Consider the following 14,742-nt stretch of genomic DNA (forward strand, 5'->3'; position numbering starts at 1 on the left):
GGGGGAGAAAGGAGCCAGGGATGTAGCTTATTAGGAAGCTCTGGATTCAACTCCCATTATCACAAACTGGCACAAGAAAATACTTTAGATACCTATTGTAGCTTTTAAAAGCTCAAATACTTGAATAAACTTCAGAAAATATCAAACAGGTTAAAATACTCTCATACAAATAAATGTACTACATTCTCTACATTTCTCAACTGTTAAAAACTTGAAATAGTACACCTTATTGCTGTCAGAAGTCCACAATAACAGTCACTACGGTATTTGTAAAACACCCCTAAAGATCCAACTGACCATAAAACTTAACCTGCAAAAGCCCACATTTAAAACTTTAAAACTAAAAAAAATCATTCTATTGGTTTTACCAGGGAAGCAATAAAAATCTATTTTGCATAAACTAATAGAATATGATTACAAATACACTGCTTTACAAAATTATCAAATATATAAAGCTACAGAAAAATCACAAATGACAAAATTTTTTAAACTATTAAATATTCTATTTGTTAAAAAAGTACCCCCCTATTCTGTGCTAATACTATTGTATTATAATAACCTAGCAGCCAGGTATGGTGGTCTACACCTATAACCCCAGCACTCCAGAGGCTGAGTGAGGCAGAAGTTCCAGGCCAGCCAGAGCTACAGAAGAAAATCCTGTCTCAAAGGAAAAACAAAAACAAATAAACAAACAAAACCACACAAAAAATCTAAAAAACAAAAATCAAACTTTTTCACAGTAAAAAGCAGAAAGAAAGTAAATCTATACATGTTCCTATCTAATTGTGACTATTGCTAAGTAACAGTTAAGATTTCTGAATTAAATGCTTCATCCTAGTAACTTGCAAAGTAGGTGTTTAAGGCAGAATTAAACCTTAGTCCTTTGTTTTTGTAGTGTTTTAAAGAAAAGTAAGCAAATGGCAACTGAATGGCAGTTCTTCCTGCACCAGGATCTACTTGCTTTCTCCAACATTAAGTCGTGTGCTGGTCATTGCCGTTCAGGCATGTCAGCAATCTCGGGCTCCACTGGCACCTCCACCTCAGCTCTCCCGCCACTAGAAAAACATGCCTCAAGTCCTCCTCCGAGTTAGTAAAAATCTTTTAATTTGTACTTCAATGTGTTGGACTTGAGGGTTCTTCTCCATTATGACAACAATGCACCAAGTCCAAGGAGTCTTGCACCTCACTTGCCCCCAGGATCAAACACAGGAAGGCTGTGACAGTGGTCTTCTCAGCATCAGCTGAAGGAAACACCATCTATCACTGGACAGTGAAGTGGTATGTGGTCCTTAGTTCTCAATTAAAAGCCAAAAGTGGGTGAGCATCTATCCACTGTTGAGTCACTCTTAGTAAGACAAAATTCTTCCCAAGATTATTAGGATTTATAGTACAAAAAAAAGAAATAAGGGCCGGGGATTTGGCTCAGTGGTTCCGCTGCCTGCCTCACAAGCACAAGGGCCTGAGTTCGATCCCAGGTACAAAATAAAAAAAAGACAGGTAAAAAACGAAATAAACTTTAATCTATAACGCACAGACTTAGGTTGTAGATTCTGCAAAGGGTATTATGTTGGACGGACACCAAATGGAGTATCAATTTCTAATACACCAATAATTAACAAAGCTCAGCTGTAAAATAAAGTATTTTAATACAATGAGAACTACAAGAAAAGATGGACAAAAGAAGCAAATCTTGTCATATGACAATTTCACTCAAGGGTAAATAAACACATTTTAAAAATGAAAACAATGGAGAAGTATAAAGTATACATAATTTCAAGACAAATTAACTCCCTAACCGCACAAAGAATCCATCAGCTTTTTTCTTACTATAGAAATGGTTTAAGAAATAATGCATGTTTGTGAATAGGTGTGCATATCCACTGATATGGAACTGAGCTAAAATAACTGAGCCCACTGAGAAAAAATTCTTTCCAGTCAACTTCAAAATTACATAGTAAAAGTCTCACTTACAACATCAAGTTTTCTCTAAAGTTCAGAATGTGCACAAAATACAAAAAAAAAAAAAAAGAAAAGAAAAGAAAAAAAAGAATTTTTTTGTTTGTTTTTTTGAGACAGTCTCACTATGTAGTTGAGACTGACCTGGAACTCACTATGTAGCCCAGGCTGGTCTCAAACTCAGTGATCCTCCTGCCTCAGCCTCCTGAGTGCTGGGATTACAGGCATGTGCCACCACGCCCGGCCAAAAAAATATTTTAACATGTTCTAGAGACAGCACTATGGCAAAAAAACCCTGAAAGTTCAACACAATGAAGCTACAATTAGATTATTTCCCCAAAGTCAAATTTATACTTGATTTATGAAAATCTCAAAAGCTAATTTCCATCCATCTGTCAAATGTTTCTTTGTACTTTATAATTTGTCTGCACTCACTGAAAATATTACCAAAAAAGATAAGGGAAAATAGTAGCGAAAGAACGGTGTGAATCCTCAATACAGAAGAAAATAGACCTTCCTTGATTCTAACAAATTATAAGTAAAAATTTCAGGAAAGCGTTTTTTTTCTGTAAAAAAAAAAAAAAAAAAAGATGTTCACAGCAGCTACTGGAGACTATTGTGCATCCTACATACATACTTCCTCATTTAATGACCAGCATGTTTAATGTTTGGATATATGACCAAGGCAATGCTGTTCAGACTTACAACCTGATGCTCAGACTTACTTACAACTGAGCATTTTATTTTTGTAAAGCTCTGTACATCTTGTTGATAGAGTCTCGATGCCTTTTGGTAGAGTATACCTTGTTTATACAGCTGTAATTTTTACTGATGGTGCTGTAATTTTTACCGATTGTACTAAACAGTACGTACTGTAGTTCTGTCGTTATACACTATAGTATTGCACTGTAAGAGTTATGCAAACAAAAGCAAAGTCATCAAGTTGAAATTTCCTTTGATTATTTCTTTGTTCTGAATATTATTGAAATGTTCATGCTATGTGCAATTTCTCACTTAGCCAGCAATTCTTTTAATGATCTAGTTGCATGGAAAGAACTGTTGACAGAAGAGGAATTACAAGGACATTCCAAGCTTAACCATTGACAATCCCCCAAAGTAATGAAGACCAGAGATTAAGAATCTTAACAGCACTCATACGCAGCTATTATATTATGTTAATATCCAGGTCTCAAAGTCAAGTTGGCTCAATTCTACTGGTTGTTCAACTGTTCAAAATACCAACTCTGATTTTCAAATCATCTACTAGAATCTTCCAATTTAAAAAAACTAAATAGAAATACCACTGCTGTTTCATACTGGGAATTAGCTCTTTCATTCCTCCAAAGTACCTAAGAGACATGGTTGGAATAACCTTTTATCCATGCCAAGAACACATCTCTTCCAAAAGATTTCACAGTTCCTGCCTTCAAGGAACCCATATTATGCAGTATGATTAGTGTTACTGATGTTAGAAATCTGTACATAGTCAACAATTCATACCTAGAGACATAAAATTTGGTTAAACTTTAAGAGAAAATTTTAGGAAGGAGCCAAAGCACCAAAAAAAGAAGTGCTTAGTTTCTGTCAATGGCTTTAATGGAAGAAAGTCAACACCTGGCCATGTGCCCTTTTTCTTGACTCGCTCTAACCAATCTTTTATTTGCCAAGGAAGAACAGCCTAAGTGGGGAGAAGCAGTGTATTTTCTTCTGCTAGGGTCAAAAGATATGTTCAACTCCACTTGAATACATTTTTTTTCTACCTACTTTTCAAATAAAGACCCTGTTGCGTACAGTCAAGACCACAACACCCACCCTTAATTCTTAAAACTGAACATAGTCTGCTATCCCCCAATTCTTTTAGTACTACTGCAATGTTTATAAATAATATTTCTAATGTTACCTTTCTTCCAATTGCTCCATTCTGCTTTTTGGGAGGTGGGGGCTCAAAAATACGTTGCTGTTGCTGGGGTGGAAGCGTAGAGTACAATGGAATGATTTTAATGTCACCAACTTCAGGACCCAAATCATCAACCTCACGTTTTATTCTCTTACAGGCTTCATCAATTTCCTATAAAATAAAAGTTTTGATTCTGAAAACCGAAATACTGATAACATTTTAAATATTCTACTTCTATGCCATTTTTTATGTATGAAATCTACTTCTATTTCATGGCTACCCTACTTTCAATTTAGTAACCAAAACTAATTTAGCAAAATCCAATGAGATTTCTAAAATCTCCCTAGTAACTTTGATTTCCGTACTCAAGTGAATATGTAACTGCTTTATTTGCATTCCACATCCCTTTTCTTAAAAAGTCAGATTTCCTAATTAATTCTCAACAAATTGTACTAAAACTGAAATTTCTCACCCAGGAATATTTAACTGCACTCATGACCTTTTCAATTTTCAAAATCTAAAATAAATTGACATGCTAGCTATTTTAAATAAGCCAATTAGGCTTTAATGTCACGTATCACTAATGCAATTATATGGAAGATTTGCTTCATTGTGCCTAATGAGAACAAACATCTTTACAGTATCAACATAGCTATTTAAGAACTAGGGTAACCCAAATATCTCACAGCAGCTTAAAATTTTTCCTACCAAAGAAAACTATTCCAATGCATATGCATTCAAATCTAACTTTAAAGGGAAAGGGAAAAAAGAATATTGAAAAGGAGGGGTAGTAGCTCTTAAGGACTTAAAAATTGAAAGATGGAATATACAGTGAACATACATCTTCTAAATTTCACTGAAGCAGTAATATAATTAAACTTGGAAAAGTTAGTACATTAGAGCATCTGTTAAGTAGTAAGTACTAGGCAGATGAATAACCTAATCATCAGTGGCTATGTCTCATCAACAAATTATTTTTTTATTCAAAAGATAGAACGATCAATACAAAGGAAGGGACTCCAAGCAAACAGATTTTAAAATAAATCTAGAATTATCTTCCCTTTATATCCACTGTTAAGTTTCTTTTGAGTATCCGATTTCTAAAAGAAAATGAAAATATGCTAATTATCAAATAAAAATATTAACAAAGGAAACAACTGTTTTTATAAAAGAAAGTCTTCAATTGCTCTAGCTAGATTAGAATGCCCCCTGCTGGCATACTATTACAAAATTAAGATCTCTATCAAAAAAATTTTGACAATACAGTTAATTTCCAAAATTAAGAGCATCTGCAATTTTGTCAATTCTACCACATATACACCTGGAAAATAAATGTTGAGATGTCAATTAATAATCAGATTTCACATATTAAAAAACTAAGTATTCAAATCATACATTTGCTTTAAATTTGCTCTATGCTAACCAATGTGCTAGAATGCATGGAACTACAAAGGATGAATACAAAGGATATAAAGACATCCGCTAAAGAGTAAAAAAAAAAAAAGTTAACATCATTTTTTTTTTGGTCCCGGGGATCAAACTGGGATTGGTAAATCCCTGGCCCCACATAATTTGTTTTATGTAAACAAGTTTTAAACAATTTAAAAATTCTTCCAATACAATTTTTCTCAAGTTAACAACCTTCCAGAGTAAATACTGTCAGTTCAGAATGCCACAGCACTCATCTGTACTCCTCAGAAACATAAACACAAACAGGGAGGGAAAAGAAATGAAGTACAGCCATCTGTCAACAGCAATTTCAACAATTCAGGTAAAAGTCCTGGAGTTTCTGATTCGAGGAAAGCTTCAATATTGGTACATTAGTTTGAATCTTACTATGAACTCACTGCATGCTGAAAAATTACTGTACTTAAGCAAGCAAACAGATAAAAGAATATGTTGCTCAACATCTTCAAGAACCCTCTTGTAAAAGGATCAGTATTTCAATGAAAAGCTCTTACCTAACTCAGTACAGCTTAAGGACTTCTAGTTAGCAACACTTATTTCATGTGTTATTTTAACAGTAACATTTTAAGAATTCAAATGTTTCCCAAGCTTTTACCAATTTAAACTAGTATCTACCCTAACTACAGAATTGCCATTAAGAAAGTAGTCAAAATGGTAATGTCTTCAAAACTCCACTTTCAATGAGTTTCATAAAGGATACTCAAATTTATGAAAAGTACAGATTTTCATGAATCTACGATTTAACTAAATAAACATTAAAGGTTCTCTCTCTCTTTCTCTCTCTCTCTCTCTCTCTCTCTCTCTCTCACACACACACACACACACACACACACACACACACAGTAATATTTTACATATCCTTAGTTCACCTCAACTAAACAACGAATTCTATGCAAAATACATAGGGTATGGAATTAAGACTAGGTATCTAAAGAGAACTTAAAAACATACTCCAGCACACCAAACTATGGATCTTACTGTTTTTCCTTTTCCCAGCTATGGGACTCACAGTTGCCAAAATACAAACTGCATGAAACTGACTCAGAAAAGCCTTTTGCATTCTTACCATGAAGCCACCTGGTACTTCAGAGAGAATCTGAACATGCCTAGTTATCTATTTGAGCATAACAACTACTTTAAATAGTCATATAAGGAAAAAAATTCACTCTGGAAAAAATGAGAAACTATAGACCAGAATAAGAAGACAAAATCAGCATCTCTGGTCTCAATAACAACTTAAAAGAATAAATGTTTATGCACCATAAAAAACAAAACAAAACAAAAAAATCCCCTCTGGTACATTTGCAAGCATTTATTTACAAAACATACAGAAATATTCAATTTAAAATAAAGCTAGCCGTAGTGGCACACGTCTGTAATCCCAGCACTAAGAGACTGAAACAGGAGGATCACTGAGTTGGGAAGCCATCCTAGGCTACACAAAGAGCTCAAGGCCAGCCTGAACTACACTGTGAGACCTTAGCTATTAAAAAATAAATAAGTAAAATTTAAAGGGGGGGCGGTTTGCCAAGCCAGAAACTTTGTTTACATGAAAAAAAAAAAAATGAATTTGTAACATATTTTATTTCCCAAAAGAACAAGCACGATTCCCCACTGGGAATGACTTTGCACCCCCCCACACACATAGACACCTATGGTTCACACAACTGAGGGAGTAAGTATTATGGCTATTACTGCCATCCCCTGGGTAGAGGGTAGGGAAGATAAATGTCCTGCAATATACAGGTCATCCCATAACAAAGAAATTGACCAGACCACCATACATACAGCATTGAGGATGAGAAAACTCTGCTCTACAGAAAGGAAAGCACAGCAAATGCACTGTACATCATGATTTCAAAGAAGAATATTCAAGGCTAACTTGGTAACTCAAAGCATCTGCTCAAATACTATCAACCAAATAGCTCTACAGAATCTATATACTTATTGTAGTGCAGACTTGATTTTTCACAACACTATTTACAATGTACCACAGACATCACACTGGCTAAATTTACCCTCTAGAGGAGTAACCCTCAAACCTAAAGGATGTAACAATGGTCTAAGGAGCTTCTATAAGATGCATATTCTTACATTTAATCTCCAAATTGCAGCTATTTCAGCCAAGTCTGGAACAGAGGCAAGAACCTGCTTTCATTTAACAAATTCCCCTCAGGCACACAATTCATCCACTACACCTACAGGTCTTACTATCAAAGGTGCCAAAATGGGTTAAGCTTTGTATGGTTCTTACCAATATGTTATTTTATCAATGTACAGCCCTATAAAAATGCAGAAGAAATTCTTAACCAGTGAGCCATGCAAAAATAAAAACAAGAAGGTAGGCCTGCACATGAAGCGATTTAAATTCAAATAAATGTCTTTCCTCTCACTAGCAACCTTTCAGTGTTCATTCAAAAGCCCAATGTTTCTTTGTTGCTACCACAGTGAAAAACACAGGTGTACAGTATTTCTGCCACCCAGAAAGACTGGGACTAACAAATGCTTGTTGGAAAGGCACATCCCAGAATCTACCATGACCTATTGGATAAGAGCCTGCAGGAATCTTAGTTTCAGAAACACACACTAGAAAACTCACAAAGACTATCAGAATGAATGTAAAGCTTTAACAACTCCCTTGGCAAAACCAAAAGTTTATTTTATCTTTATTTTATCCAAACAGTATCTCCTGAATTTATCTGAGCCACTGAAGAATTTCACAGCACATACATAAACAAACCCACTGACGAGAATTTAAAAACTGCTATACTTAAAAATAAAATTTGTTATCTAAAAATGTGGGTAATTTCAGTAAAGACACCTTATACTCCTTACTTAGTACATGGAAGACAGAACACAGGAGTGTTTTGATTATCAGTGAACACTCAAGTTCACTGATCACAAGGTAAACAAAATTATGACAAGCTTTGCGCAGTGACAGTATCGTAGCCAACGTGGTTTATCTGAGGCGCGATTATTGCTAATTGAAAACCTTTCCCAAAATTATGACAAATGCTTGATATCAAAGCATCTGTGACACAAATTCATACCTCAATAAAATAAACTTACAATCAAGGCCTCTCCAAAGCTGGGTCCACAACTGCTAAAACATGAAATCCTCAAAGTATTCAATATTCTTAGGACAATTAACTGGAACATTAAAAATGACTTCCTACAGCAGCTAGAATAGGCCATATATATTTTACATATTAATAAGAAAAATTTGGAATACCAAGGTAAAGCAGAACAAAAAAGATTAATATGTGTCAAATTCTTAGGTTGAAAGTTGTTTAACAGAAATAATATGCCAGGGGCTAAATAATAAAAGCAGACAGTGAACATACCTCTTGACCAGTTAGGAAAAGTAGGAGATCTCCTTCCTCCTCTTCACACATATGTATCTGGATCACTGTTCGAATAGCTGCTTCAAGATAATCTCTCTCTGGTTCTGGAGTATAAAAGATCTCAACAGGATGCGTGCGGCCAGGAATAGTTAAGAGAGGACAGTTATCAAAGTAAATCTGGAACTTTCCTGCGTCTAGAGTAGCGCTCATAACTATAACCTGAAATAAAATAGCAAATTACTAAAAGTTGTCTTTCAGCGTTCTTATGTGGTCTTAAAAAATAAGAAAAAAATACCTCACTGTTCTATATATGTATCAGTTACAAAGAAGTCTATGATAAAAATCTTAAACTGATTCAAAATGGGCCAAGTGACACACACCACCTATAATCAGAGCACCGAGGGCAGCTGAGGCAGGAAGACCTCAAATTTTAAGCTCAGTAACTAAGCAACTCAATGTAAAGGCTTAAATTCAATCCTAAATACTGAGGGGTGAGGAAGTGACATAGAAACGCTGAGCTACTGGGGATCGAACTCAGGCCCTTGCACCTGCAAAGCAGGCAGTCTCTATATATTTAATGAAGAGAAAGGTGAGTATTCTGGTCACCAAACAATAAAACTGTTAGATTATGAAAGAACTGGGTGAGTTAGAAATCAGAGAGATTTGCCTTAAAAACTTTTAAGGAGAAACAAAGTCTAAAATGAAGGCATAACAAATTAAATTAGGAACAAATAACATAGGCATTTGGATACTTCTTTGTAAGTTTTAATACTTGATTAATTTTCAACACGTTCCGTCACTTTTATATATACACAATGAAGTAGATAAATCATTTCACCTTTAAATCTGATCTTTGCCTTACAACTTCCTTCAGAACACCCATGAGAATATCTGTTGCCAATGTTCTTTCATGAGCCTCATCAAGAATTATTACACCATAACGCTCCAGGAGGGGGTCATTCATAGCTTCACGAAGTAACATCCCATCAGTCATATACCTATATTCACAGAGAACATTGCTGGTCAAAGTTCATTTAGGTCATTTAAAAATTAAACTCCATGACATGAAAGTAAACTGTGAAGACACTGGGTGATAAAAGAAAATAAATTCTGGCTCAGAATAAATAAGCTATTTCATAATCAACAGCAAAATTAAGCTTCAAGAAGTTTATTAGGACAAGTATATGCCAAACAAGAGATACATCATAAAATCTTGTCAAATACTGCAATATATTGTGAACTCAAGACAATATAATGAGCACATGGTTTTACAAAAACGCCAAAGCCAAGTATCACTTAAATGAATTTTTTGAAAAAATGTAAATATCCAACCTATAAATCAAAACCACAAACCATTTAAATTGCTTCAAACTGCTAAAATGTTATCCTATAAGTATACATTTAAAATGTAATAGGCTAACAGCAGGCTTGATTAAAACAGGGCTGACAGTTTAAGCCTATCGCTTTCCCCCCACCCCAGGACGATAAAATGATCTTAAAGAAGCACACAAAGAATTCATTTATGAAGTCTCTGGAGCAGCACCAGCATTATGTAAATGCTGGCACATAAAGAGAAAATAAAGGCAAATGACATCATATTGATCAAAGAATCAAAGAGAGGGAACCAAGTGGAGGAATGGCTCAAGAGAAAGGGGGTTAATATGGAACCGAGGCACAACAGAAGAATCATGTGGATTAGGTAATCAGAGCAAGAGTGCACTGTACAAGACTATAGGTCAATCATCTTCTGTCCATTGCACTCTGTCTAAAGCTGTCTCTAATAAAAACAAATATCCCTAGTTTGGCACCTGGACAAGACACAGTACAACTTTAAATGCTGAAGTCACAGTTCATACATTTAAATGAAAGATGGTGATTTTATTTATAGACATAAAAGTCTAAAGAAATATGACATGACTTCATTTTGGCTCTTCTTCAGGATTAATCTAACCTAATCTTTCATGGACCAACAATTATTTTTAGCTAAGGCCATCTGTTAGAACAGTAAAGTAAGCAAATTGACAGTGTACAACAGAAGTAAATCCCTGTCTTATTCACCTAAACGTAATTCTAAATTTGGTAAGACTTTTGGTGAACAAGTCCATTTTCATTCCATTTATATATTTTGTTTTTTCTTGTTTGGTATTATTTTAAAAATAACCACCATTTCTGAGATTGCCAAAGGAATATAAACAGATATCAAATTTTATCAATTCTATTAATACTGCACATTTTGCGAAATGTTACTCGAAATTGAGAAGCACTTTAAAACAGCGCCCTAAAATCATTGTCAAATGGACAGCAAATCTTGGAAAAATGAGAATAGCACTAGTCTAAGATTCCAAAAAAAATACAAATGACTAATTCAAACATGTAAAGATGCTCATACAAAAGAAATGCAAATGAAAATCATAAGTGGACTCCATTTTTCACTTAACAAGATTGACAAAGATAAAAGCTTAACAATGCTATGTCAGCAAAAGTAAGGAAAGAGATACTCATTTGCTCTTCCCTCACTGGTGTAGGAGCAGATAAAATCTTCAGGGAAGGCAATCTGGCAAAGGCTGATAAAAATCCAAGCATCCCCTTTAACCTAACTAACTTCATTTGTAGGGAATTTATTTCACAGATGAGAGAGTGTTAAAAAAATAAAATGTGCACAGAATGTTGTAAGAGGGTGCTAAGGATAGCAACTGCAAAAGCCAAAACAAGTTTGAGCATTTATCAATATAATTAGTTAGAACACAATCACAAATGGTAGGTAGCCATTAAGAAGAATGAAGCAACTGAGTTTTTACTGTTTCAGAACAATCTCTAAGGTTCAATGTTAAGTATATCTTGAGCCACAGTATTTGCTGCAAGACTATCTTATGTAAGGCCATAAAAGAAAAAAAGAAAAAAGATAATTATGACAATGTCTTCATGATAATCCAGCACAGTGCATGAATCCGTGACACTACAGCCTCTTGCTCAGTGGGGGGTGGGGTGGCAAATCTAAGGCACATGTATTGTATGTTTTTCTTTCAAGACAAAAGATTATTAGTGCATGAGTTTTTTTCTCTAATTTAAAATCCCAGTGTTTAAGTTTAATTGCAATGCTGGTACTTTGTGATAAATAAGTGGGTTTGGGTTGCAGTTCGGACACTTGCCCCTCCTAAAGGTTTGCCATCACTGCTCTTAGATGCTTTAGTATTTCTATATGAGGACATCTGTCAATCTGTATTTTACTAACGTAAGATAGCAATTCTCCTGTACATTACGCCAGCAGCAAAACATAACCCATTTGTGGGTAACTTTCTTACCTTCACCAGGATTCTTGTTTATGGCTTTGCAGGTTAAAAGAAAAAAAATGGACTGGTCACCATTTGCTCAAATACTATTCTATTTATACCGCACTACTCTTTGTCAGCCTTTCTGGAAACTCCATAATTATTCAACAAGGAATCTTGGTGCAGTATTTTTAAAGACATTTTAATTAGCAAATAAATTCAGCATTTGTAGTTCCAAAAACTCATACTGCTTATGTGAAATGACAGTATGTACAAGAATTAAATGTTAATATTCACAGGCAATGACAACCTCCAAACTGCCACAAATTAAGATTTCCACAGATTGTAAGATATATCTCAATTTCAGACATTAAAAACAAGAAATCACAAAATACTAGAGGTTAACTTGAAAAAGTATTCAAAAGTCATTCTGATATCTTTTCTCTTCACACTCCTTAAGCTTCAGACAACCCCAACAACATGAAGGCACCAATGTAACAGGGATTCTTTTATATTTTTCTAAGAGAAATTTTTGTATAGATGGTAGATTAAAAAAAAATAATCACAAAATAGTTAATGGAACCATTATTTTTCATGCTTTAATAACTAATTCCATCATAGTTACTGCTGAATGGCCAACTAAACTCAAGCACCGTCTTCCAGATTTGAGGCAAATCCTGTTTCCTCAGTATTAATTTATCACTCAGTGATCCAAATCATGAACTGTTACTTATGCATCCCTGCACCATTATTTGATTTGTGAAGCTTTCTGTGGTTAAAGAAGCTTAAACAAGATATTTTAAATTTTGGAAGGTTTCTTAAAATACTCAAATGTGCAACTTTCCCAGTGAAAAATCTTAAATAATCTCAAAACCAGTTTTACTTACTAAAAGGTAATGTGCAGTATGGATTCCCCATTATGTATTAGGACACCCTCCTTAAAGATTTGGAAAAAAGAATACACTGCCCCTCAATACATTTCAACAAATTCCTAAGAAAAGACCAGTCCAAGTTCTAACTCCTGGAAACCATGAATGTAGCCTTATTCAAGAAGGTATTCTAACCAGAGTTTGACTCCCAGTACCAAAAAACAAACAAACGAAAAAGGTTTTCTATGTAGTTAAACTGAAAATTTAAGATAAATGATCTTGGATCTTGGTTACTCTCTAAATCCAATGACCAGGTATTCTCAGGAGAAGTAGAAGGGAATGTGAGAGATGAAGGAAACCATGTCAAGATGGAGGAAGAGACTAAAGCATTACTACTGCTCTCCTTACTTCCTAGGAAAAGTTGTACAGTCCTTTACTACCCACGGGAAATTGGTTCTACAACTGCCAGCAGATAACAAAATCTGTAGATGCCCAAATTTTTTACATAAAATATTTTCCTGTGCATGAGGTATTAAATCATCTCTATACAACAGTACATTACACAAAGCAAATGCGCAATTGTTAAACACTATATTAATGACATGAAAGTGTACATGCTCAATTTTTTCTGAAGTATTTTCAGTGCAGTTAGATGAATTCATAGACACAGAACTCATATGGAGCACCAAATCATTTTTTATGTTATTTTCCCTACCATATAATCCATTTTTGTGTAAAGCCTTTAGCTATAGAATACTTTCTGAATGTTAACAGTGAGGCAATAGAAGACTCCCAAGCGAAAACAGCTTTAATTTAACAGGAACCACCACATGAGAAGGATGAATGGATTTTAGAATTAAATACATTTTTTTGACTTATGATGGCTTACTAGGCCATGTATGACATCATATGACAACTTCAAGCAAACTTGATCCATGTGAACACTTTATAAATACATAAGGCATTTGTTTAGTATTAATGTGTCCTGATGAATACTCTATGTATAATCCCTTAGCCATAGTATAGGTAAATAAGCCTACTTTAAATACTATATAATTTTAATGTTTACATATGGATCCAACAGATGAAACAAACAGGCTATTCTGAGTTAAATGGTCAAATTCAGAGTTTGTGAGACTCTTATGCCTCACAAAGAGTAAGTATGTTCTTAATGATGTAAACATAATTTATATTACTCTTCTCCATACTCAACCTGCAGGACTCCATAGCCATTCTAGGTAGTTCAGCATTTCAATAGCAAACCATAAATTTCTTTGCAGGATTTACACATGCTCAAGTTCAATTTGATATATTCTTAGCAACAACATTACATTCTAAGTAGGGAGCCAACACTAATCTTATTATAACCAAACATCACTTAGAACACCTTACTGGATAAATGAGAACTACTAGATGTAAAAGGTCACATGGAAATGAACTATACAGTATTCTGAATATGTAATCTAAGTTTTAATGTCCCAACACAAAAAAGCTAGGCAAAAACAAAAATCTCAGAATCTATTTCTAATATGTACAAAATTACTCTTAGCTGAAATGCTGAAGAGCAGACACCAAAATATATAACTGTTTTGGCAAACAACTAAAACATAGATTTAGTAAGGATATATAAAGAACTCAAAACAATCAGTCCCCCCAAATATAAAGACCCGATCCAAAAATGGGCATCCGAAATGAACAGACATTTCTCATACAAAGAAGTAAAAGCAGCAAGAAAATATATGAAAAAATGTTCCACATCACTGGTCATTCGAGAGATGCAGATGAAAACATCACTGAGATTCCACCTCACCCCACAAAGAATGGCTGCTATCAAGAAATCACACAATAACAAATGTTGGCGGGGTTGTGGGGAGAAAGGAACCCTCCTCCATTGTTGGTGGGAGTGCAGACTAGTGCAACCACTATGGAAATCAATATGG

General features: G+C 34.5%; 1 protein-coding gene and 1 non-coding gene across 2 annotated transcripts in view; one reads left to right on the forward strand and one right to left on the reverse strand.

Moving 5' to 3' along the window:
* The window catches only part of Dhx15 (DEAH-box helicase 15), a 49,550-nt gene that overhangs the window by 15,878 nt on the left and 18,930 nt on the right, over nucleotides 1-14,742 (reverse strand). Inside the window, exons 4-6 of the mRNA XM_010610446.3 lie at nucleotides 9,503-9,662; nucleotides 8,665-8,883; nucleotides 3,857-4,024 (exon numbers count right to left, since the gene is read on the reverse strand). Of these exons, the coding sequence (XP_010608748.1) occupies nucleotides 3,857-4,024; nucleotides 8,665-8,883; nucleotides 9,503-9,662 (547 nt within the window). The remainder of the gene's footprint in view (nucleotides 1-3,856; nucleotides 4,025-8,664; nucleotides 8,884-9,502; nucleotides 9,663-14,742) is intronic.
* Nucleotides 8,244-8,383, forward strand: LOC117284297. The gene has a single exon (XR_004515366.1). It is a non-coding gene; the product is annotated as a U4 spliceosomal RNA (small nuclear RNA).

Source organism: Fukomys damarensis, unplaced genomic scaffold (assembly GCF_012274545.1).
Source record: "Fukomys damarensis isolate Sample0158 unplaced genomic scaffold, DMR_v1.0_HiC HiC_scaffold_35, whole genome shotgun sequence".
Classification (NCBI taxonomy): domain Eukaryota; kingdom Metazoa; phylum Chordata; class Mammalia; order Rodentia; family Bathyergidae; genus Fukomys; species Fukomys damarensis.